The 25,722-nt window shown below is 34.9% G+C and overlaps 2 protein-coding genes across 15 annotated transcripts in view; both read right to left on the bottom strand.

Annotated features, from left to right (window-relative positions):
- Positions 1–25,722, bottom strand: part of LOC105233125 (endothelin-converting enzyme 2) — a 789,700-nt gene that overhangs the window by 536,935 nt on the left and 227,043 nt on the right. For 12 of the 14 annotated variants that reach the window (XM_049449943.1, XM_049449938.1, XM_049449940.1 and 9 more), the window contains exon 3: positions 17,219–17,600. The exons of the other annotated variants lie outside the window; for them this stretch is intronic. In XM_049449943.1, the coding sequence (XP_049305900.1) occupies positions 17,219–17,600 (382 nt within the window). The remainder of the gene's footprint in view (positions 1–17,218; positions 17,601–25,722) is intronic. 14 annotated transcript variants of the gene reach the window in all.
- LOC125776616 (uncharacterized) overlaps positions 1–25,722 on the bottom strand; it is a 468,092-nt gene that overhangs the window by 341,413 nt on the left and 100,957 nt on the right. The window lies entirely within an intron of this gene.

The raw sequence follows: 25,722 nt of genomic DNA on the forward strand, positions 1-25,722 counted from the left end.
ACAACCACATAAAAGTGCCTTCGTAACATCAACTCTGGCTGACTACCTAGTGTCCGATAACCGTTTCAAAATCGGAATTTTTGAAGTAGAGTCTTTAAGTGCGCTCGTAAGACGACCCCATCGATAGGTAGAAGCGGAAAAAAAGTATAGAGGTTTTCAATTAAATCGAAGAAAGATAATGCTTCTGTACAGCAGTCTGCAGCGCACTTAGCTTAACCAAATTTAATGAATGTGCAAGACGGGGAATGTATTCTGCATACTTACTTATTTTCTTAATTCGGACTTGTAAGCCGATGTATTTCCCACTCATGTTGCTTTGCCCACGATAATCTTTGATATTAAAGCCACTCTCACTCAAGAAATCTAATAAACTTTGGACGAGTTGTTCAGCAGTATGGCTTTCCATGTCCAAGAACTTAGCAAATCTTTCCACTGGCCCAGTTGGCAGAACATGACTTGAGACTATGAAACACCATGCTCTTAAGGCTGGACTTTACTAAAAATGTTTGCCCAGTTAAGAGGTCAGCGTACTTGAAAAATAAATAACTAGATAGGTAATAATAATAAAAATTCACATCAGCGGTATTCGGCAGAAATTTAACTTTATTTTGATATAAAAATTAATGGATATTAATAAAAGAATAATAATCTGGACGTTTAAAGGATTGAAATGTATCTAGTATAAATACTAGTCTAAATATATCGATTATAATATTTATAATTAAATATTGGAACATTAAAGTTAAGAAGTTCGTAAAATGCCTACATATTTTTACGATTTAACGTGACGAAATCGAGTTTTAGATTTTCAGGTGGAAGTGAAGCATAGCCTAAACGCTTCGCGTTTATATCATGTAAGGATATTTTTCGCTCCATCTAAATTGATATTTTTTTAATTACGGTCAGTTTGAGCGCGGGACTCTTGCTACGTGGCTAATCCGGCACCGGCTTGAAACTTAAATCGATAAATGATGAGAATGTCATTAATAGAAAATGCGAAATAAACATTTTAGAAAATACTTCAACGTTTTACTTGCTACCGAGCTTAAGCACATCTGGCGATATTATCGGGTACGATTTTTTAAAACAAATCAATACGAAAATTGACACTGTTAAAGGGTATTTATTTTATCGAAATGGTAAAGTTAAATTACATTTTCTTTCATGTGACACCGTAAATCTAATTACCATAGAAGAAGACTCAGTACCAGTAAAATATCAGCCACAATTTCGTAAGATTATAAATAACAATTTTAATGCCTTTGCTAATCCAGATAGAGCTTTGCCATATAATTCGACAGTTCAGGTTCATATCCGTAAACTACCGGAGATCCAATTTACACCAAAAGCTATTCATACCCGATATCAGTAGCTCCATTCATTAACAATGAGATCAAATCGCTTCTTAAAGATGGTATCATCCAAGAATCTTGTTTACCTTACAATTTCCCTGTGCACGTCGTTTCTAAAAAAGACGTTGACGAAAATGGAAAGCCTAATGTACGTACCATTCCCGATCGATACGCAATCCCGGACACGTCTGTAATATTGGCTAACCTAGGAAGTTCAAAATGGTTTACAACTTTAGATTGTAAACCATTCCATCCGGATTCCATCAAATTATAATATGCAAACTGGGCACGCAAAAGACCGCTTTCAGTATTAATAACGGGAAATACGAATTTTGTCGACTACCTTTTGGTCTGAGGTTCTCGCCCAGTATATTCCAAAGGATTATCGATGATGTGAAAAGCCAAAATTTTTCAAAACCGGAAGTACAGTTTTTACGTTTCCTTGTATCTGAAAAAGGTATTAGAACTTGCACAGATAAGGTCCACGATATCGTCAATTATGAAACCCCAAGAACGCTGGGTGCTTTGCGTTCATTTCTCGGTTTGTTCGGATATTATTGACGATTTGTGAAGGATTACGCCTTTATCGTAAAACCTTTAACTCTGTATCTTCGCGGTGAAAAGAAGCAGGTTGGTACAAAAAATTTTAAACAGATCGAAATCAATCTTGACGACGAAGAAATACGTGTATTCGAAAAAATGAAGCATATCTTAGCTTCTGATGACATTCTACTTCAATATCCCGACTATAATCAACCATTTAAGCTTTCAACCCATGCTTCGTCGAAGGCACTGGGTTCGACTTTGTCACAAAAAGGTTGTCCAATAACTATGATTTCGCGAACACTTTCGAAGAGTGAAACAAATTATGCTGTAAATGAACCTAAATTACTTGCCATTATTTGTACGGAATACAGGATACCAAAATTTTTACTGACCATCAACCACTAATATTTGAGATGTCAGAAAAAAACCCGAACAACAAAATGAAAAGGTGGCGCACATTTACATATTGAGGAATTTTCACCTAAGTACCAAATTCGCTATAATCACAGTTTTCTCATAACTCGAATATCATCAAGTTACGTAATAAAGAGAGTCAGAAACTCCGTAAATCTGTTTAGAAATCAGTTACTGTAATCTAAATCAGGCTCATGCAGTAGAAATACAAAGATTATTTTTCAAAAAGTTATTAGACACACTATCACAGTTGAGTCATATTAAGTGTTTAAAATGTGCAAATAACCCTAACGTTACCTGTGGAATGCTCTGTACTCTTCCCCCATTGGGTGAAATTCAAAACTCTATATTATCAACTCTTCCTGGCGTTAAGTCTATTCATATTGAACCTTCTTCATACATTTAACCCTAGACCACACACCCGGGTACAAATGTATCCACTTTCAACTTTGAAGTGTACGGTTGAAATATGCTTCAATAGCAATTTTAGTCGAAAAATTTCGCGTCACTTGACGATTTATGGCTCCGGCTTCAATAATGGGCATACACAATACTTCAGCCAAGCTGCGCAGGATCTGCTTACGCTTGTTGTTTGTTCTCCAAGGCAACATATGGTTATTTAAATCCTAGACAATGTAGGCTGCAAGAGCTGTAATGGCCAACATGTTGAAGAACATCGCTAGTGGCCATCGTTTTGTTTGTCTTTGTGTTGGATATTCCGCAAACATTTGGTCCATTCGATCAACACCACCTTTGGTACGATTATAATATTCAATTATTTCAGGTTTCCCACTGTCAGCTATTTCAGCATCATTATGCATGGTCGAAAGCAAAATTACTGCTTTATTTTTTTTGGGTACATAAGAGCACATTGTCACTTTATTTTTGAAGCCAAATGTCGTTGAGCCAATTGTCCTGTTTTTGTTCTGCTTTATTTCTTTAGGAATATATGATTTGTTTTTGCGCAAAGTTCCAACGATCGTGAGTTTCCAGGTGAGAAGCAGTTCTGCAACTGACAAGGTCGTAAACAAATTGTCCATTGTAATGTTTCGGCCACTTCCTTGGTATTTGGCAGACAAATCCTTCACCACTCGTTCGCCTTGGTTCGTTTCCCTACCAGTTTCTGCTTGGCCAGTATATATTTGTCCATGCAGTAGATATGCATTTGTGGCATCGCAAATCCACCAAACCTTGACACCATATTTAGCAGGTTTTGACGGTATGTACTGCGTAAACCGTGTGCGTCCACAGTAAGGAAATAATTGTTCATCAGTCGTCAAGCATGAGCTGGGCTTGTAATGTGCAGCAAGATTATTGTTCATCATCGTCCACAACTCACTGATCGGTGCTGCTTTATCAGTTAGTAAGCGTGTTGCACGAGTGTTTTTATCGTCAAATCTTAGGAACCGCAATATCGAACAGAAACGGTTGACTCCCATTGTGGCGCGATATAAAGGATAGTTTTTGACGCTCCATAAATCTCGAACATGTTCTCCATTGCTATGGTTCGCACCAGTCATAATAAGTAAGTATGCCAAAAAATGCATACAGCTCTGTTATTGACACAGGCGCCCATGATTCAGGAGTTGTGTTTGGATGCGCATTGTTGTAAGCATTATAAGTTTCTTTTGCTAACTTATTTGTGTGGCGCATAATTATATCAGCCATTTCAACGTTCATGAAACATTTGAATGTTTGCTCTATTGACAACATTTCAGTGCATCTAGCTGGTCCAGAACGTTCCTTTATAATATTTTGTCTGAGTACCTGACGACTTACATTTGGTTCATTCATCCACTCAGTACCATCACGTGCAACAAATTTTTCGGCACTAGCAGGTAATTCATTATTTTCTTCTACTTCTTCTTCTTTATCGTCTTCTTCATCATCCCCATAGTCGGCATAATCAGGTAATACTTCTGCGGCACTTTGCGAAACTTCAGCATCGTCATCAGCAATTTCAATGTCATTAATTTGAATTTCTTCTTCATCTTCTGAGTCAAAGTCACAGGGAGCGTCATCGTCACAAATTTCATCAAATAAAGATTGTATATATGATTCTCGCTGTTCCTCGGTTAGCCTGTATAATAAAAAAAAAATTAGTATATGTTTACATTGTTGCTTATTTTACATTTTTTACCTTCTGTATGCTGCACTTGATACATATTCGTTTCTTCTTGAAGTCATTTCGTATCCAGTTATTTATAGTTTCAGCTATATTTATTTTCACTTATATTTTCACTTCTTACACTTTTGAGCACCAAAACAATAATAAAAATATCAACAGGCAGCATTTATAACAACACCTCATGTGAAAACAACCCAAAAACCAGTTATACCAGTTATACCAGTGTATTCACTACCGGTGATTTTTTCACTGTGATTGAAAAATCGCAAATCGCAACTGCGATCACATTTTATAAATAGCAGTTCGCTTCTATGAACTGCGATTGCGATCGCAGTTCGAAACTGTGATCGCAGTTCGAACCTGTGAATTGCGATCACAGTTCGAACCTGTGATTTACGATAGCAGTTCGAACCTGTGAATTACGATCACAATAGCAAATAGCAGAAAAGTAACAACTTTCTTCAGGCAATACCCTACATGCATATATCGTATATGCTATTTTTCGTCATAGCGGTTTGAAGTTTTGAGTGTAATGCTCTTATAATTTTTAATAATGGCAGGAAATGTATCAAGGAAAAGAAGTGAATGTATAGCAGATGTTTGAAGTGGTAGATGAAATGTAAGCAAAATGGTAATATGGAATATTTTAATTTGTTTTAATTTAATTTTTAATTTTACTTATTGTTAAAACCAAATATGAAAGCTTTTTGTGATGAAAACAAGAATTGTAACTAATTAATTTCAGAAAAAATTATGCAATAAAAAAATTACGGGGTTTTAATATTTTCCCAAAGATTAGGAAACTCCCGTTAATTATTAGGTCTTGAAAATATTAAAAGCGGGTATTCTAAACAAACAAATTATCACCACACTAATGGTAATTCCTTCTAAGAAATGTGTGAAACCATCATACCAACATACAAATGAACTATGCTATATGGTCTAAGTGTCAGGTAGCCGAACCGCTCCAACATTTGCGAAAATGTAGTGAAAAGAAAGGCGGAAAAACTTGACTCGAGTTACAGGAGCCAAAAGAGAATTTGCCGCCAATAACGACAAAATGTTTTCGACACGACAGTCGGGTCTACGTAAGTGGAACAGATCAGGACTTTTATTCGGCCAAACAGTGTCAAATTGGCGGAATCTGCTGCTACAACAACAACAACGACGTTTTAACGTCGACTTAGAAGCTGGTTAGTGAACAACGCAGAATCGTGGGTCGTGTCAGCTGGGACGACCTATCTTATGGGCGCGCAATGTAACTGAACAGTGAAAAACGCTACTCCCTTCCCTCTGACGTGACGTTGACGTGAGAATCTGCGACATTTGGATTTTTGCCGTCGCAAATGTCTCAGCTGATTGCTCTCTCACAACGCAAGGTTGTCAATATCGATATACTGCAGTAATTATCAACTTTTATAATTCAATCTGTTCAATATGTTTGAAATTTTCTTAAAATAACTCAAAATCAGAGTCGAATGCTATTATTTATAAATATATAAACTATTTTTAATAGTTTGCTTTTAGTTTTGATATTTTATATTGTAAAAAATTGTAATTGAAAACAAAGATGTGCTCAAAACTATATATGCGTATTGGGCAATGGCAACATTGTTCAAATGAAAACAAAGCAAAGATGGCTGATTTCTGCGTTTTTACCACGTTTTTGACTGTGCACTCATTTTGCCGATAAGGAAGGAAAAGGAAGGAAGGAAGGAAGCGTTTTTGAGTGTTTCTACTATTAGTTGCGATCGCAATAGCAATATAAAATCACAGTGATTTAAAAATAGCAATCACTGAAATCACAGATATCGAAAAATCACCATATCGCTCATCTCTACTACGTACCCATACCTTGCGCGACCTTTTTGCACATATCTTTTGAACCAGGTAGAATATTTCAATGAAATAAAAACCAAAATGTGTATTCGTTGTTACTCTACAAGTATATTATTATAAATTTTATTATTGTGTTTTGCATTTATCAGGACAACAACAAAAACAAAAATCCACTGTTGCATGTCCTGACTTTATTTGCCCATTTCGCTGGAACCAGTAGGAATATTCGAATGAAACAAAAGAAAAAATACTTGTTATATATTAAAATATACATTTCAAAAAAAAAAAAATTATAGAAATCGGTTGAATAAGCATTAAAAAAACCGCAAAATGAGATCCCGGTAAAAACGTATCCCGGGTGTGTGTTTACGTGGTATTTTCTGGGTGTGTGTTCTAGGGTTAATCAATAAGGATGACCAATTGGATATAATTGCTACAGAGGACAATCAATCACAATTTTTTATACCAACTCTCCACAGTACAAGCAATGATCAGGTGGAAAGGTTTCATTCCACACTACTTGAAATTATTCCATGTACTTATATCAAGCAGCAGCAGCAAATTGATGATTTTATAGAATTAGTATTATTAGCAGCGCATAAGTACAATTGCAGTATCCATTCCGTGATTAATGCTAAGCCAATTGTTGTATTTCACGAGAACTCAGAAAAATGTTGAGAAAGTCTTACGGAATTTTTAGTCACGGCTCAGGAAGACACTTCAAAAAGTTGTAATCAAAATAAAAGGATGAAATCATATTATCCCGGCGAGTATGTTTTCTTAAGGCGCAACAAAAGACTTGGCAACAAATTGAATAAAACTTTTGTCCAGAAAATTATAGAGAAAGATATTGGTACCACAGTTTTAATAGATGGCAAAAGGATAAACAAAAGCAATTTTCGATAAAATATATTATTTACTGAAAAGAAGACAATAGAAACACGTTGACAAACCGAACGTAAAAAAGTAAACAAAACAAACCAATTTTTTCATGTTTTGAAAGATCATATTTTTTGTCTTTCGCTTTAAGCATTGTTAATTTAATAACTTTATGTTCTAAGAAGAAGAGTGATTATTTAAATTTAAATACCCACTGTATAGCTTTATACGACATATTGTAATTAATTTGAGATAAGTAATTGCTTCCGCAAATTGAATGTTAGCGACTGTGTAAAAATTCGTCAATCAACAGGAACATACCAACATCGAAAACAACTTAGTCCAGATAGACTTTACTTCGATCCGAGGACGTTCGATTTTAACAACGGGGGTATTTAAGGTATCATTTTTGGATGACTGATTCTGCTACCCATTTTCGTATGTTGGGTTATGTTGGAAATGGCTGTTGGCTGATGTATTTTGTTCTCCATTTTCTTATTACAGGGATAACGTAAGCAACCTTGCACCAACCACAAAGTAAATAGTGATGAAGACCTTCACGTTCCTCGCATTCCAGCACATTAGAATTAATTGCACAACGGTACTAATTATTTGGAAAAATACTGGCGCTACATAGTTGTTGGATCAAAACACTGTTAGAAAGTAACGAGGAAAGTTATTGGATCGACCATTATAGAAGTGGCCATCAGCAAGAGGAGTGAATCCTCATAAAATTTAATATACTACATAATTATGTGGGCACTCACATATGGCAACACAGTTTGTCAGTTATTCATTCTCTGTACATTCTTGGAATTTCAGTTTCAACTGAATTCCTAATTCTTAGTTTCAAGTTTAAGAAGCGTCACTCATTGTGCAAACGCCAGCAGAGCTACAAGTGTTCTTTAATAAATTATCTCTAATTTTATATAATTGTGGTGACCTTTTTATCTGTACAAACGCCAGCAAGGCTACAAGTGTCCTTTAATAAATTATCTTTAATTTTATATAATTGTGACTTTTTTATCTGTACAAACGCCAGCAAGGCTACAAGTGTTCTTTAATAAATTATTTGTTTGTTCGTTTTTTAACAAAGTGAGTGTTTATAAAACACTGAACAACGAAATATATTGTTGCGGAATAATAACTAATTGAGACTACGTAAGTAAAGCGCTCCTTATTTTTATTTGATGCTATAATTTTCAGTTTGTTCTGTTATTATTAAATCTAACCATGTATAGTCATTTAAATTTACTTGTGCATAAAAATAATTACTTGAGCGTTGAAATAAGTAATATGTGGAATTCCCAATTGTTGGAAATGTTCATACTTTACTATTACTTCATGTCCGTTCATCTATATAACCTAAAAATTTTTCAACCTTAAATGCAAATATCTTTAAAACTATAAGTCAGCGGCAACTATATATGTATATATATTTTCGTGATCTGGAGAACGCCACCAGTGATACCCATTTTATTCCCGAAATCCGGGGATGCTATTCTAAATCCCAGCCAGTAATATTATATAGGGTGATTTTTTAAGAGCTTGATAACTTTTTTTTAAAAAAAAACGCATAAAATTTGCAAAATCTCATCGGTTCTTTATTTGAAACGTTAGATTGGTTCATGACATTTACTTTTTGAAGATAATTTCATTTAAATGTTGACCGCGGCTGCGTCTTAGGTGGTCCATTCGGAAAGTCCAATTTTGGGCAACTTTTTCGAGCATTTCGGCCGGAATAGCCCGAATTTCTTCGGAAATGTTGTCTTCCAAAGCTGGAATAGTTGCTGGCTTATTTCTGTAGACTTTAGACTTGACGTAGCCCCACAAAAAATAGTTTAAAGGCGTTAAATCGCATGATCTTGGTGGCCAACTTACGGGTCCATTTCTTGAGATGAATTGTTGTCCGAAGTTTTCCCTCAAAATGGCCATAGAATCGCGAGCTGTGTGGCATGTAGCGCCATCTTGTTGAAACCACATGTCAACCAAGTTCAGTTCTTCCATTTTTGGCAACACAAAGTTTGTTAGCATCGAACGATAGCGATCGCCATTCACCGTAACGTTGCGTCCAACAGCATCTTTGAAAAAATACGGTCCAATGATTCCACCAGCGTACAAACCACACCAAACAGTGCATTTTTCGGGATGCATGGGCAGTTCTTGAACGGCTTCTGGTTGCTCTTCACCCCAAATGCGGCAATTTTGCTTATTTACGTAGCCATTCAACCAGAAATGAGCCTCATCGCTGAACAAAATTTGTCGATAAACACATTTCGAACCGAACACTGATTTTGGTAATAAAATTCAATGATTTGCAAGCGTTGCTCGTTAGTAAGTCTATTCATGATGAAATGTCAAAGCATACTGAGCATCTTTCTCTTTGACACCATGTCTGAAATCCCACGTGATCTGTCAAATACTAATGCATGAAAATCCTAACCTCAAAAAAATCACCCGTTATATGAAAGTACACTCCCAACGAAGAATTTAGTTTTGCTTTTCGTTTATATTTTATTCCATTTTGAACAGCGAAAAATGTGTACAAAACTCACCTCTCACACAGAGAACATAAAGACATTTTATTAATGTTCTCTGTCTCACATACCCAAGAACATGAAGAGACATAAATATATGTATGCATGCCCATGATGTTATAATAATATTATACATACATATGTATAAGTAATATTATATAATAATATTACGTAATTAATTGTAAAGTATATGAGTACAAACCGAAAGCTCAAATTTTGTTTTAATATGAGTGCATGATAACCAACAAATAAAACCAATTTATATCCAAAACTCAAACTTTAAATATAAAAATATATATATCGTCACCTAAAATGCAAAACAATGTATCATCAAAAATAAATGGAAATCGCTGACAGATATAATAACCAAAATTTATCCCTTTTATAATGAAAACTCAAATTTTGTTTCAATATTGGATATAAAGTGGTTATATTTTTTGGTTATCATGCGTTCATATTAAAACAAGATTTGAGTTTTCGTTATAAAATGGATACATTTTGGTTATTATATCTGTCAGCGATTTCCATGGGAATAAGAATTGATGCTAATGATTGCTAATAGGATTTTGAATATCACTCAATGCTAGTATATAACTAGTTACTAAGTTTCATTGTTTATAAAGTTTAATGAGAAACTAATGTATTTTTCAGCATGTCGGGTAAAAGCGATCTATGGAATCATTTCATAAAAAAGGACTTAGGAGGCACATGCAAATATTGTCACCAGGAAGTAAAAACTAAGGGAAACACAACAAACTTGCGTAATCATTTACTAAGACGACATCCAACAATTAACACTGTAAGTCTCAAAAAGAAGAGTGAGAGTGAAAGTGGTGGGGGTAGTAAATGTGATAATGCACGAAATGGTGAAGGAAATGGACAAGTTAGTGTCGTATTTCTTATACCAGATTCTTTATTTTCCAATTTGTTGAGTTTGAAAAAAATAAGACTCAAAGTTCAATAAATCAAAATAACTATGGTCTTTTTTATTTTAGGTTGTTGATAACATCATTTTAGACACCGTGCCAGTTCCAGATTTGCAAAATGCTAATAATATGGATACTGAAAGTGTGGCTTCTTCTGCTGCCTCTCTATCAGTTTTAAAACAGCAAACATTGAGATCTTGCTTAACAAATAACGGGTGATTTTTTTGAGGTTAGGATTTTCATGCATTAGTATTTGACAGATCACGTGGGATTTCAGACATGGTGTCAAAGAGAAAGATGCTCAGTATGCTTTGACATTTCATCATGAATAGACTTACTAACGAGCAACGCTTGCAAATCATTGAATTTTATTACCAAAATCAGTGTTCGGTTCGAAATGTGTTTATCGACAAATTTTGTTCAGCGATGAGGCTCATTTCTGGTTGAATGGCTACGTAAATAAGCAAAATTGCCGCATTTGGGGTGAAGAGCAACCAGAAGCCGTTCAAGAACTGCCCATGCATCCCGAAAAATGCACTGTTTGGTGTGGTTTGTACGCTGGTGGAATCATTGGACCGTATTTTTTCAAAGATGCTGTTGGACGCAACGTTACGGTGAATGGCGATCGCTATCGTTCGATGCTAACAAACTTTTTGTTGCCAAAAATGGAAGAACTGAACTTGGTTGACATGTGGTTTCAACAAGATGGCGCTACATGCCACACAGCTCGCGATTCTATGGCCATTTTGAGGGAAAACTTCGGACAACAATTCATCTCAAGAAATGGACCCGTAAGTTGGCCACCAAGATCATGCGATTTAACGCCTTTAGACTATTTTTTGTGGGGCTACGTCAAGTCTAAAGTCTACAAAAATAAGCCAGCAACTATTCCAGCTTTGGAAGACAACATTTCCGAAGAAATTCGGGCTATTCCGGCCGAAATGCTCGAAAAAGTTGCCCAAAATTGGACTTTCCGAATGGACCACCTAAGACGCAGCCGCGGTCAACATTTAAATGAAATTATCTTCAAAAAGTAAATGTCATGAACCAATCTAACGTTTCAAATAAAGAACCGATGAGATTTTGCAAATTTTATGCGTTTTTTTTTAAAAAAAGTTATCAAGCTCTTAAAAAATCACCCTTTATAAAATCATTTGGAGGTAAGACATGATACAAATCTTTTTTCAATCAATTTTCATGAAAATCAGATGCATACAGAATCGAAAATTGTAACTTTTATTAATTTTCAGATAATGGTGTTAAGCGTGGTCAAATAACAAATGCAATAGTCTTCATGATAGCAAAGGATGGTTTACCTCTCAATACTGTGGAAAAAACAGGATTTCAATATTTAATGAAAGTAGTAGCACCGCTTTATAAAGTTCCAGCCAGAAAAACAATTACTCATATGATTGACGATAAATATGACATTCTTTCGACACAACTAAAATTAAAAATGCAAGATGTAAAAACATTATCTTTAACTGCAGATGTTTGGACTGATTCGCATAATAGTCAAAGCTACTTAGACTTAACTGGTCATTGTATATGTATATGAAAATAAATTAATGAGCATAATTTTTGGTGTAACTGCTCTAACAGAACCCCACAATGCTGACTACTTAGCACAAGTAATTATTAATATGACAGAAAAATGGGGCATCACAAATAACAAAGTAATAGCTTTTATCACGGACAATGGCGCAAATATCGTTAAAGCTGTCACAAATGTTTATGGCAAAAATGAACACATTCCATGCTTTGCCCACACATTAAACCTAGTAGCATCAAAACCATTTGATACTAAAGATGGACTGGAAGAAGCTAAAAATTTACTAACAGCTGTTAAAGATATAACAACATATTTTAAGCATAATACAAATGCTGCTGACTCTTTAAAGAAAGCTCAGGATCACCGAACAAAGCCTTTGGGGCTTATTCAGTGTGTGTGTACGAGATGGAATTCTGTTTTTTATCAATTCGAACGATTTGTTGAATTATCCGAAATAATTGCGCCTATATTACTCAAGTATCCTAAAGCACCAGCAATGCTAACTGCACAGCAGTTAGAATTCATAAAAGATCTTATAAATATACTAAGACCATTAGAAGTAATAACAAAAGAAATTTCGGGAGAAGATTATGTTACAGCCAGTAAAATCATACCAATAGTATCTTGCCTGACTGAAACATATGTATAATAAAATGAAAACTTCAACTGATATTGGTGCCAAAACTAGAATTTGAATTGTGGACGGCTTAAAAAAAATATTTGGGAGTGTCGAGCAAGTTCATTTGTTGGCTGCTGCGACCATTTTAGATCCAAGATTTAAAAAAATTAATTTTGCTGACCAAGTAGCTTGCTCACGAGCAATAAATAGAATCAACACTTCAATTTTAGATAATACTCGGCAACAACTTCCACAAAATAATATTGAGGAAGTCGACGCAATAGAAGGGACAGATAATGATATGAAAAAAGGAATTTGGGATTTTCATAAGTTGCTTGTAAAAAAGCAACTTTCGATGTACTTGCACAGGAAAGTCAAAGCTTAAATGAAGAATTCAAACATTATTTATCGCAAGCAGTTGTGCACTTGAAGTATGACCCTATACTTTACTGGCAAGAACAAAAAAACTCTATCTATCACCACGTTCACTCAATAGCCATGATGTATATGAGTATTGTGGGATCATCTGTTCCTTGTGTGCGCCTTTTTTCAATTGCCGGAAACATCGCAAGTGATGAGCGGAACCGCTTGGATCCCAGTAGACTTGACAGACTGTTGTTTTTAAAAAGGTTAAATAGAAAGCATTGGGAACTATAAGGTAAATTATCTATTTGCTTTGTAACCTAAAACTTGTCAATTTTGAAAATAATTTCTATGGGATCTGATACTTTGATATGGTAATAAAAATAGTTGTTATTATCGAAGTCCCTGACTTTATTAATTAAAGATCGTTAATTATAACATTCGTCTTATTTTTAATAAAATTGGTTAATAATTATATTGCAATAGAAAATTGGAAAAAATATCGATTTTTTGGAAATCGATACTTTAGATCTCGATTTTTTTGTGGATCGATTTATCAGGTCACGATTCGAATCGATTTAAAAATCCATCTTTTTCGGAATGGATCGCCATCACTAGATGACATACGTGGAATAATGGATCGGCTTCAATCAGCAAGCGATCGTCACGTTGTCACAGCACGACTTTTCAAACAACAGTTACGATGTTCTTCTTTGGATGGTGGATAGTGGTTCCACCAGATCAAATTGATGAAATCATTTCTGCGGAAATTCCTGATGGAGAGAAATATCCAATATTAAACGAAGTGATGAAAACCAATATGGTTCATGAACCTTGCGGACACCACAATCCCACTTCGGTTTGTATGTCTAACAATAAATGCACGAAACACTATTCACTTGCTTTTCTTTCGGAATCGCAAACTGGGAATGATGGATATCCACTCTATCGTCGTAGCTCATCAGACGACCATACAACTTAGAGTAGTGAATATCGAAGTTTACAACATATGGATTGTACTATATTCTCCACTGTTGTCAATTCGCATTCAAAGCTCATATCAATGTTTAGTATTGCATTTTGGTGTAATCTATAAAATACGTTTGTAAGTACGTCACCAAAGGAACCAATATGGCGGTTATTGGTCTTGAACGATGCGGTCGATATGTGAACTGCAATAAAGCGCTTTGTAGGGTATTTACTTTTGCAATTCATGAACGTTTTTCGAATGGTGTGCGTCTCGCAGTTCATTTGGAGAATGGCTAGAAAGTGTTTTTCGACCCAAAGAATACAATACAGCCAGCGGAAACACTTCCAACAACATTTTTCTCAACTTGCGTCAGTGATTCGTTTGCGAGAACATTGCTCTATTCGGAAATGCCTTGATATTATACATGGAATGCATTGTCGAAGAAATAGTTACGCAGAAAGCAAGGCCAACCAGTAGATTGACATCCAGGTGTGTTCTCAACTAATTTCTTAGGAAGAATTTACATAATCCACCCGAAAAACGACGATTGCTAATACATACCTTTGGTTGCTATTCATAAATGTACGTGGTTCAATTTCATTTGAGTCATTGCGCACTGTGAGTGGTAGAGTGTGTGTAACTTTTTGAGAAGCATGCAAGCAATTACAATTGCTGGAACATGATAATAAATGTAATCAAATGATGGACGATTCGATAGCTACTGCGCATACCCAGTGGCGGATCAAGAGTATCCGAGGCCCTAAGCACAGAGCCCTTGTAGGCCCTCTATTACTTAAATGGAAATGGAAGGAATAGAATGGAAGGTAGAAAGTATAAAATGAAAGTTCATAAAAATAGAAAGTGTAGTAAGTATAATTTAAAACTTAAAACATTTTTTTCCTTGCCTTAATCAGAGCAAACTCCGAAATTACATCGTCGAAATTAATTTGTCGAAGTATGTCTGCCTCAATACACATTAATGCTAAAGAATTAAGCTTGTCTGGAAGGATTTTTGTTCTTTGCGGGTTTTTTAATCTTTTTAGTTGTGAGAAGGATCGTTCAGCAGAGCAGTTAGTAATAATTAAGCTGTAAAAGATTCTAAACGCCACTTCTATATTTGGGAAAACACACTTTACTTTATCTTTAATAATCATTTTATATAGATCGAAATGGGCGACCTTTATTTCTGAAAATTCATATTTTATTCGAACATATTTGCGAAAATGATTAAATTCGCCGAGAATGTTTTCATTGAAATCTTCTGGGTAAGATTCTAAGAGCGATTGGATATCTTTTTCATATTCTGAAAATGACTTATCTAGATCCGCAAGAAATGAAAACTTTTGTGAAACTTTGTGATATACATCACCTCTTCTTGCATTTGAGCATTAAGTGTGTAAATTATTACATTGAAAGCCTCAATGCGGAATTTGTCTCTAGAATTCAAATCAAGTTCCTCTGCATTTCCATCATTTACTTGTTTCTTCCTAATTCGTCTTCGAGTTTCCTTATATTACACATTAGGTTAAATTTTTCTTGCCTCGCCTTTAAATTTTTCAAATTGATTCCTCATTTCAACGAGATGACCCGATAAAGAATGATACAAATTGGAACACGTTTTAAGATTTAATCCTTCTTCTTGGAGTCCTCTACTGGTGCGATGAAAAGCTTGTAGAATATCATTCCACAAAGTGAGCATAAATATAAACTCAAAATTTTGCATTTTGTTTGAAATATTTTGTGATTCTAACCTGATCTCACCTTGTGTCCTCAGCAATTTCATCTAAAGCATCCAAAATTTTCGGATAGGATTGTAATATTACACTCGTAGCTACAGCGTAAGCTTCCCAAAGATTGTCCGACAGCGACTTCAGAATGCTATCGCAGAATGCTAAAACTGCCCAACGATGAGCAGAAGCCGAAAAAAATGTATAACAACTGCACAATTGAAAATAAATTCACTGCGATCGTACAACAATCAGCAGCACTACGACCAGTTTAGAGAATATGCAGCGCATGGTATAAATACAGCATATTTATTAAATTTATTAAATTTTTTGCTGCATCCCATTGTATCGTCCTGACATATTAGAAGCATTGTCATATGATTGTCCTCTGCACTTTTTAATATCTATTTTGCAACCCTCTAGATATTGTGTGGGGTAACGATAAGTGTATGTAGTTTTAATCAAAGCCACTCCGTAAATAAAGTAGGTAAGTACGAGCGGTAATGGGTATGGGCGCTATCATTTGCAATGCAAAGACAACTCACTTACTCAGTCTCGCGGGGGCGCGATGCGACGTGCGGGCGGGACGCGCAGGGGCAGGGCCCTGCAGGGGTGTATGATGGGTCACTCCCGGACTGCTCGCGTCTTGTGATTTCGGACAAATTTATTGTGGATGAATCTCGATAAAATGTAAGTATAAAATGAAACGCCAGCAGAGGATGGAGGCCCCTGGAGAACAGAGGCCCCAAGCACGTGCTTGTAGTGCTTATACGTTAATCCGCCACTGCGCATACCACTAAAGTTCGCACACTTTTCGCGATGGTCATTTCGACATATCAGCCTTCAAATCCGCGTCAATTTTGGAATACGAACAAAATTACATTGCCAAAGGCATTTTACATCGTATTCGATAAGAATTGGAAATCGGCAAATTTCGGTTCCAGTGGTTTGATATCAATTCCACCTGCCTTTTGTCAATTCACTTCAACGAAATATGGACTTATCACGAATGTTTATACCAAATTTGCCAAATTATCGTAACTACGATTGCATGAGTGCGTGCCAGTTCTACGTGGCGTGTTCCCGAGTTGGAAAACCATCTTCTCTGTACATTTACGCTCCGGAATAGAAACCAAAAAATGTTGTTTACCAAACTGCGTTACATTGAAAAAAATTAAAAAAAATCGAAAATAAAAGATTTTTAACACAACGTAAAGTCAACTTTCTTTTCATTTCAAAACACATAATTTCACGCAGGACAACGTATGAGGGGTCAGCTAGTTAAATAATAAAATCCGAGTGAAACTACTAAATAATAATTTACATGTGTATAATTAACTGAATGGTGCTATAAGTATTTACATACATTGCATCTGAGTGTCAACAGTTCCTTGAATGCTCCGCACAGTCTTTGTAGTACGAATATTTCCTGAGCAGCTAAAATTTTTAAACTCTGTGCACGGATCCAAATTCCAATTGATGTTTCCTTGAATACTGTCAGCAACTGCTTGACATATTATTTCTGTGCATTCTATAGGGGGAGGAGATGTTGAAACACATTCATCAGTGCTGGAAAAACACTCTTTTGGTAGGCGCGAAGGAGCTGTACTTATTAAAAATAGTATTGGGGATGCAACCAACAAGGCTGTTACCAAAATTGTAGCTGCCGTTATAGCAATTTTATGAACGGTTGTCGAAGTTCGCAACCAAATACAAGGTGCACAACACATCCATTCTAGGGTAGCATTCTGTAAAAAAATACAAATTTTAGAGAGCCATTAATATTAATTTTTGATAAGAATTTGTACAAGTAAAAAAATAAACATTACTTATATACCTAGGTATGTATACAAGAACGAGGTGATTTTTTTCCAACTACCGATCATTGTGAACAACTTTGCGTAATATGTCAAAACCGGTTTCGAGCAAGTGATTTGTAAGACTTTGTCAAATAAAAAATATTAACCCTTCTGCTATGTTTGGGTCAATTTGACCCAATTTTCAGTAAAACTCGTCGAAATTCGCATGTTAGTCTAGTCGTATTGTATTGATTCTACTTCTATTTGTTAACTGCAGTAAAAGGAATAGATAAATATGAAAATTAAAATAATATCTGTTTTTTATGTTGCCGGAGGATGCCAAATGTAATTTCATTACACTTATTACGTTGTTGGGTCAATTTGACCCACCTAGTATTTTGAAACATTTTGCCGTTTATTATTACATCACTCGATCAAAAACGCCGACAAAGAAAGGTAGATATCGAAAATCGAGTATATTTTGCACAGCTCTATGTTTATATATTCTCGATAAATTTATAGCCTTTTCGAAAAAGGGGAAATCCCATTTTATGCACCTGTGCAAAGAGTAACTGTCGATTGTTTGTTTAGTTAGTAATTTTTTGTCGCGCAGTAAGGAGCTTATCAAAGTTTTTATAAAGAAAGTGATTGCTAAATATATCAAAGTGTGCTATTTCTATTATATTTCACAGATATAAAATCCTCTTTTGATATTTTCATGCCCTCAAGTATAAAAAACATAGTGGTAGAAATGAGCAACATCAAAGGATTGCAGTTTTTTGGAGACAATTGGAAAATAATAGACCTTATAGAATTGGAAGCATACATAGGATTGCAAATCTTAGCAGGAGTATACAAATCGCACAATGAAGGTCTAATTCATTTGTGGGATGAAAATAATGGCAGACCAATTTTTCGGGCCACAATGAGCTTGGAAACACTTATGAACATATCACGATGCCTTCGTTTTGACCCCGCTGCAGACAGGGATGAGAGAAGACAGCGTGAGAAATTAGCACCTATAAGAAACATTTGGGATCAATAGAATCGGCAGCTCAGGTCATATTATCACTTACATGAAAATGTAACAATAGATGAGCAGTTAGTACCTTTTCGTGGTCGTTGCAGCTTCAGGCAGGACATTCCATCGAAGTCCGCAAAATACGGCTTAAAAATATGGGCTTTATGTGATTCAAAAAGCAAGTATGCCTGGAACATGGAAGTTTATTTAGGACGGGCAAGAAATACACAACCGGAAAGGAACCAAGGTAATGCATTTATAAATTGGCTTTTTGTATGTCTCAAACCTGTGTACAGTATAAATAAACCGTCTCTATACAAATATTTTTAGGTGAACGTGTTGTTCTATCCCTATCAGAACCCCTTCCCAGAGGTCACACCATTACTTGCGATAACTTTTTTACGACGTACAATCTCGCCGTTTAGCTACTTCGCAGGAACATTACTTTAGTCGGTACAGTGAGAAAAAATAAGCTTTTTTTGCCACGAGAAATTGCCGACATGAAGGAAAAGAACATTTTATTTACGGAGAATGTAACTATTGTATCATACGTCCCAAAAAAATATAAATTTGTTGTAGCATTGAGCTCCCTTCACCATTCTCCACTTGTTGATGAGGGTGACAGAAAAAAACCTGAAATAATACTTCACTATAATAAAACAAAAGCTGGTGTGGATGCGCTTGATCAGCTGGTTGCTAACTATACATGTAAACGTCAGACCAAACGTTGGCCAGTTGGCCTTGTTTCGAATACGTTAGATATACCGGCATATAACGCATACGTAATATAGACAGAGATAAATCCCTCATGGAACACCAACAAGCTTTATAAGCGAAGACTTTTTCTTGAAGAGCTTAGAAACAAATGGTCGAACCAAATATTGTCCGCAGAGAGAGACTGCCGCGAGAAATCGCTGCTAAGAATATAGTAAAAACAAGTAAGGAAGGGCAAAGTTCGGGTGTCACCGAACATTTTATACTCTCGCACGATAAAGTGATAATCGAGATTTCATTATCCGTCATTTACATATTTTTTTATTTTGCTGTAAAATTAATTAGAATTAAATTCTGAGAGATTTACCGATATTTTCGGTGAAAAATTAGGTTAGGTTAGGTTGGGCACTGAGTTCTTCGTGTTCGATATCAGGGACCTTGAAAAGTTATAGTCCGATCACAACAATTTTTCCACAAGGGATACCTCAGCTCACATACCGTATTTGAGTAAAGTTTTATTCCGCTATGATCATTGGTTTCTAATGTATATTTTATACAGAGAAGGCATCAGATGGAATTCAAAATAGCGTTATATTGGAAGAAGGCGTGGTTGAGAACCGATTTCGCCCATATTTAGTATATGTCATCAGGGTGTTAAAAAAATATTATATACCGAATTTCATTGAAATCGGTCAAGTAGTTCCTAAGTTATGGTTTTTGGTCCATAAGTGGGCGACGCCACGCCCATTTTTAATTTAAAAAAAAAGCCTGGGTGCAGCTTCCTTCTGCCATTTTTTCCGTAAAATTTTGTGTTTCTGACGTTTTTTGTTAGTCGGTTAACGCACTTTTAGTGATTTTCAACATAACCTTTGTATGGGTGGTGAGCGTGGTTATTATCCGATTTCTTCCATTTTTGATCTGTATATGGAAATGCCTGAAGGAAACGGCTCTATAGAGTTTGGTTGACATAGCTATAGTAGTTTCCGAGATATGTACAAAAAACTTAGTAGGGGGCGGGGCCACGCCCACTTTTCCAAAAAAATTACTTCCAAATATGCTCCTTTTTAATGCGATCCTTTGTGCCAAATTTCACTTTAATATCTTCATTTATGGCTTAGTTATGACACTTTATAGGTTTTCGGTTTCCGCCATTTTGTGGGCGTGGCAGTGGGCCGATTTTGCCCATCTTCGAACTTGACCTTCTTATGGAGCCAAGAAATACGTGTACCAAGTTTCATCATGATATCTCAATTTTTACTCAAGTTACAGCTTGCACAGACGGACGGACGGACAGACTGACATCCGGATTTCACCTCTACTCGTCACCCTGATCACTTTGGTATATATAACCCTATATCTGACTCTTTTAGTTTTAGGACTTACAAACAACCGTTATGTGAACAAAACTATAATACTCTCTTTAGCAACTTTGTTGCGAGAGTATAAATATTCAAGAAAACTCCAAATCTGCAGAAGAAGCGTCTACTTCTAATATTTCTGCCAGAAATGAATCCACCAAAAAACGACAGCGATGTTTCTTCTAAAGGGGCATACTTTAAAGAAATTATTCGATTATCTATGTATTTTTATTTATTGCTTCCTTATTTGTGTACTGGAAAGTGAAAAAGTGAAATGGAATTTAAATTGTGTTTATGGTGTGGGTGTTGTCTAATTTAGTCCACTTTCGTACTTTGACATAGGAATATGAGAAGAATGGCACGTACCAAATTTAGTCCAAAATGGTCTGTCGGATATCGAGATATTTATTTCACCAAAAAGTGGCTCATCGAACAATTTTTACCTCTACTCGAATAAAGCTCTAGGTGGTATTACCTCGAAGGTAAAATTTAATGTCTTTGATGCATTTGATTACTGATTTATTGCGCTTTGAGTAGTTTTGAATAGTTCTTATAGTTCTTATAGTTTTTCAGCTGGGTAAATTTGCTTGTTGTACCTTCAGTGGCTTAGGAGATACGCACTGTTTAAATGAGTTAAACAACCACCCACTCTACCCGAAAAAACTGGCAAACGCTAATAAAACACTGCTCAATGCACCATATCTGATGACATTATACTAATACATCACACAACTCACCACACTTCTACATCAACCAACACACACAACAAAAAGGATGAGCAAAAGAATAGAGAACACATTCATTTTACATACTCTCTTGCTACTCTCCCTCAATTATACAAGTCAACCACGATCCACCAACAAATTGTTCTCGGAATTTGAGTGTCCCGGCCTCACCCGTCGGTATTCATATTTGATTAATTTATAAAATATAAAATTGTGTATTTAAATAAAATTGATTAAAAAGCTTAGTGTATTAAGCAAAAAAAGATATATTTTTGTTTTAATTAACCCAGTGGTGGGTGCTTCCCAAATATATTGACTACAAACTTATTCATGGTCCTTCGAGCCTTACCGAAAGGCACCTTCGGATTTTTATAAAAAGACAGTTATATTTAATTATATTAAAAATAAATTGTGGTGACAAAACCAAAACTAAGTTAAACCAGAGAATGTAAAGAATAGAGAAGGTGCATGTTCGATGTCGAACATTTGTTAGATTCAAAGTAAGAAATTCGCCGCATTTGTTAACATTGTAGGCCGGAATTCATCTCACAATTTTAACATTGTTTACAATTCTCTGACATATTCGAACAGAGAATATGAAGAGAAATAAATATATGTATTTACGGCATATGATGACATGGCATACATACTTATATGCCGAAGCAAAGAATATGAAGAGACAGAAATATATGAAAGTACACTCCCAACGAAGAATTTAGTTTTGCTTTTCGTTTATATTTTATTCCATTTTGAACAGCGAAAAATGTGTACAAAACTCACCTCTCACACAGAGAACATAAAGACATTTTATTAATGTTCTCTGTCTCACATACCCAAGAACATGAAGAGACATAAATATATGTATGCATGCCCATGATGATTCTCCCAACAACAGCATTGTGATATTTTCATGCTTCAATTTTTTTCAACTTGGGAATCGCAGTGTATGCAAATACATATGTATGTATGCTTTCGCGTTTTGCCGTCGGCAATTGAATATTGACATGTAAACATAATATGAGTATAATTTTGTATGAATGCATGCAAGTTGACGATAGCCTCCGCATAGGAACCTTACCATAACTGTAAATAAAATTGAATCTTTGCACTTTGCAATTACGATTACACTGTCTCATAAATTAGAAATATAATTAACGCTTTTGATTATTTAAGAATTCGATATGCTTTTTCCGTTCTAAATCCAATAATCCATTATTATCAAAAAAAATATCGCTCGCCCTCACAAGAAGGCATAACAATAACAATCGTAAAGAATTCAGATCGCTTAACGTTCTGCTGGAATTTGCTGTCACAGCTAAAGTTGTAATTAACTCTTTGTTCTGGAATTAATCAAGCTGATGCTTACACTTCAGCTTTAACTTTAGGTAAATAAAACCAAAATGTATATATATTAGTATTTCAGAAATAAAGATCATTTCATATATTTTTTTAAATTCCCTCGTTGCGGGAATTAATTGGCGCCCAACGTGGGACACGAGTCGAAAAGTGCCTAGTATAGTAAATTTATAAAAAGTTGTGTTATCAAGAATTGTGAACTTAAAATTATAAAAAGTTGTCATTAAAAATAGTTTGGCATGAGTCAAAAAGTGCCTAGTATAGTAAAATTTATAAAAAGTTGTTATCAAAAATTGTGAAGTTAAAATTATAAAAAGTTGTCATTAAAAATAGTTTGGCACGAGTTAAAAAAAATTGAAGTTAAAGTGCCTACTAAAGAGTTAAGTTAAAATAATATAATTTACACCAAGCCAAGGATATAGTAACTGTATAAGTTCGTAACCATTAGATACATATGTACATATACATGTATGTATCTCTATTTTTTAACCTTTTTAACTGCTTGTCATGCAAAATCGAAATAAAAGTACCGGCTACACTTGAGTTTATAATCACAATGTAATCTATTATCAAAATCTTTTGTTTTTTATAAAGTTATTGTAAAGTTAATTATTAAAAGTTAATGTTAACAGATAAGTTAAATGGTTTTAAAAGTTTAATGTTATTAGATTGTGGGGGTCACAGTGGTAACTGCAGCGCGCGAGATTGGTGTCCAAAAAAACGAGTATATATAAAGACGGATGTTGATGCTCGAACTCTCTGTGACGAAGTGTATCTGATTTTCCCTTGTCCATCCTTTTTGCGGAGTGGGTTGGTTTACAGATGTGGTGAGTTGTGTTTTAGTGTCATCTGCTGTGGTGAACTAAGCTGTTTTATAAAGGTGCGCCAGTTTTTCCGGGTAGAGTGGGCGGATGCTTAACTCATTTAAACAGTAACAATACCTAAGTGAAAAGTTTCACTAAAAAATAACTATTCAAAACCTGAAATGAAGTGAGTAAGAACAAGCAACGAAGTGACAATCGCAGGATAATAGAAACAAGAATTTTTTTTTAAATAATTTATTAGAAAAATAACAGTGACCAAAAAAGGAGTAAGTGAAAAACTTTCACAAAAAAATAACAAAAGTAACAGTGACCAAAAAAGTGTAAGTGAAAAACTTCCACTAAAAAAATAACTGTGTTAGTAAGAACAAGCAACGAAGTGACAATCACAGGTTAACGAAAACAAGAAATTTTAAAATTTTTTAAATTGATTCAAAAACTCTTAATTAAAATAATTAATTAAAACATAACTAATCATCAAAATACTGTTTAAATGAGTTAAGCATCCACCCCCTCTACCCGGTAAAATAAACAAAACCAAAATAAACTACATACATACATAAGTCCTAAACAAAGTGACAAAAAACAAAAAAAAAGAAAACAATTTCAGTGTCAAAGTGAAGTGATGCAAAGTGCAGAAACGAACAAAAACAAAAAATAAAACTAGAAACCGAATCATAAGAGCAGAAAAATATTAGAAAAACCAGCTCCGAAACATTACAAAAACAAAAAACTGAGGTGAAGAAACAAAGTTATAAAAACAAAACATACAAAACTGTACAAATACAAAAAAAAAACATAAGTCGCGCGCGAAAAGTAAAAGCGCCTAAACAATAAAATATACACAAAAATACAACAATTGGGCGCGAAAAAAGCTACAAAATATTAAACAACAGAAATAGAAGCTGCCTCGAAGTGTCTGCAAACCTTAAGGAGAGAAGGAGTGGAGAAAGGAAGAGGAAAAAACGCAGACAGCATTAAAGGAATATATGCACATACGTACATACATATATACACCTACAAAACCCTTGAAGCAACCAAGTGAGCGTATTTAGTCCATTTTTCATACATAGTAATATGCATATATGTATTAAAAAGAAAATACGGATACTAACATAAAATCTGTAATAAAAATCCATTTTAACAGCGCTATAAAACGGTTACCAAACTTATAAAACCCAAATTTAATTCACGGGAAACCCGATAAAAGTTTGGTATAATACATACATACACTAGTCAGAAAAAGTTTGCGTACAAAATTTCCAGCATATTTGTATGGCTCATTATGAATTTTAACACAAACAAACTTTAATTTTTATGGTTGCATTATAAAATTAGAATATCATAGAAGATATTTTCGAAATTTGAAACCATCACAAAATATGGCAAGCTTTTTTTTTAAAACAATTATTAAAAAGTTGGCAACATCGTCGTAGAAAAAGTTTGTGTACAAAATTAAACAAGGGGAGTCCCAACAGTTTTTTTCTGGGAAAGTCGCACTAAAACTAGTTACATCAGATTTGTTCAAATCAAATAAACTATTTTACTGAAATTTTAAACAATAAAAGAAAATTTTGTGAAATAGGCAGACAAAGAAAACCAACTAGCCGCGGCGAAAGAGAAATAATTGTAAAATTATGGAAAGAAGGTAAAACTCTTCGCGAAATCGGTCAGACGGTGGGCAGAGTACACTCCTCGATTCAAAGAGTGATCGAAATGTACAAATCGATAGGTTCTACCACCACAAAGCCTCGTTCAGGGCGTCCGCCTAAACTAAGCCACCGTGAAAAGCGCTACGTTCTTAAGGAATTACAAAAAAATCCAAAGGTGAAGGCTTCAGATATTGCCAGAGATGTTAAAATAAGGTTCCAGAAAACAATTTGCAGTGACACCGTATGCAAAATTTTCAAAAAAGCCGGTTATCGGAGCCGAGTCGCACGAAAGAAGCAATTCATATCATTGACCAACAGGCTAAAACGAGTTGCATTTGCTAACGAGCATATTAATAAGCCGCCTGAGTTCTGGAAACGCGTTATTTTCTCAGTTGAAAGCAAGTTTTGTATATTTTGAATAAAA

This window comes from Bactrocera dorsalis, chromosome 2 (genome assembly GCF_023373825.1).
Source record: "Bactrocera dorsalis isolate Fly_Bdor chromosome 2, ASM2337382v1, whole genome shotgun sequence".
Classification (NCBI taxonomy): Eukaryota; Metazoa; Arthropoda; class Insecta; order Diptera; family Tephritidae; genus Bactrocera; species Bactrocera dorsalis.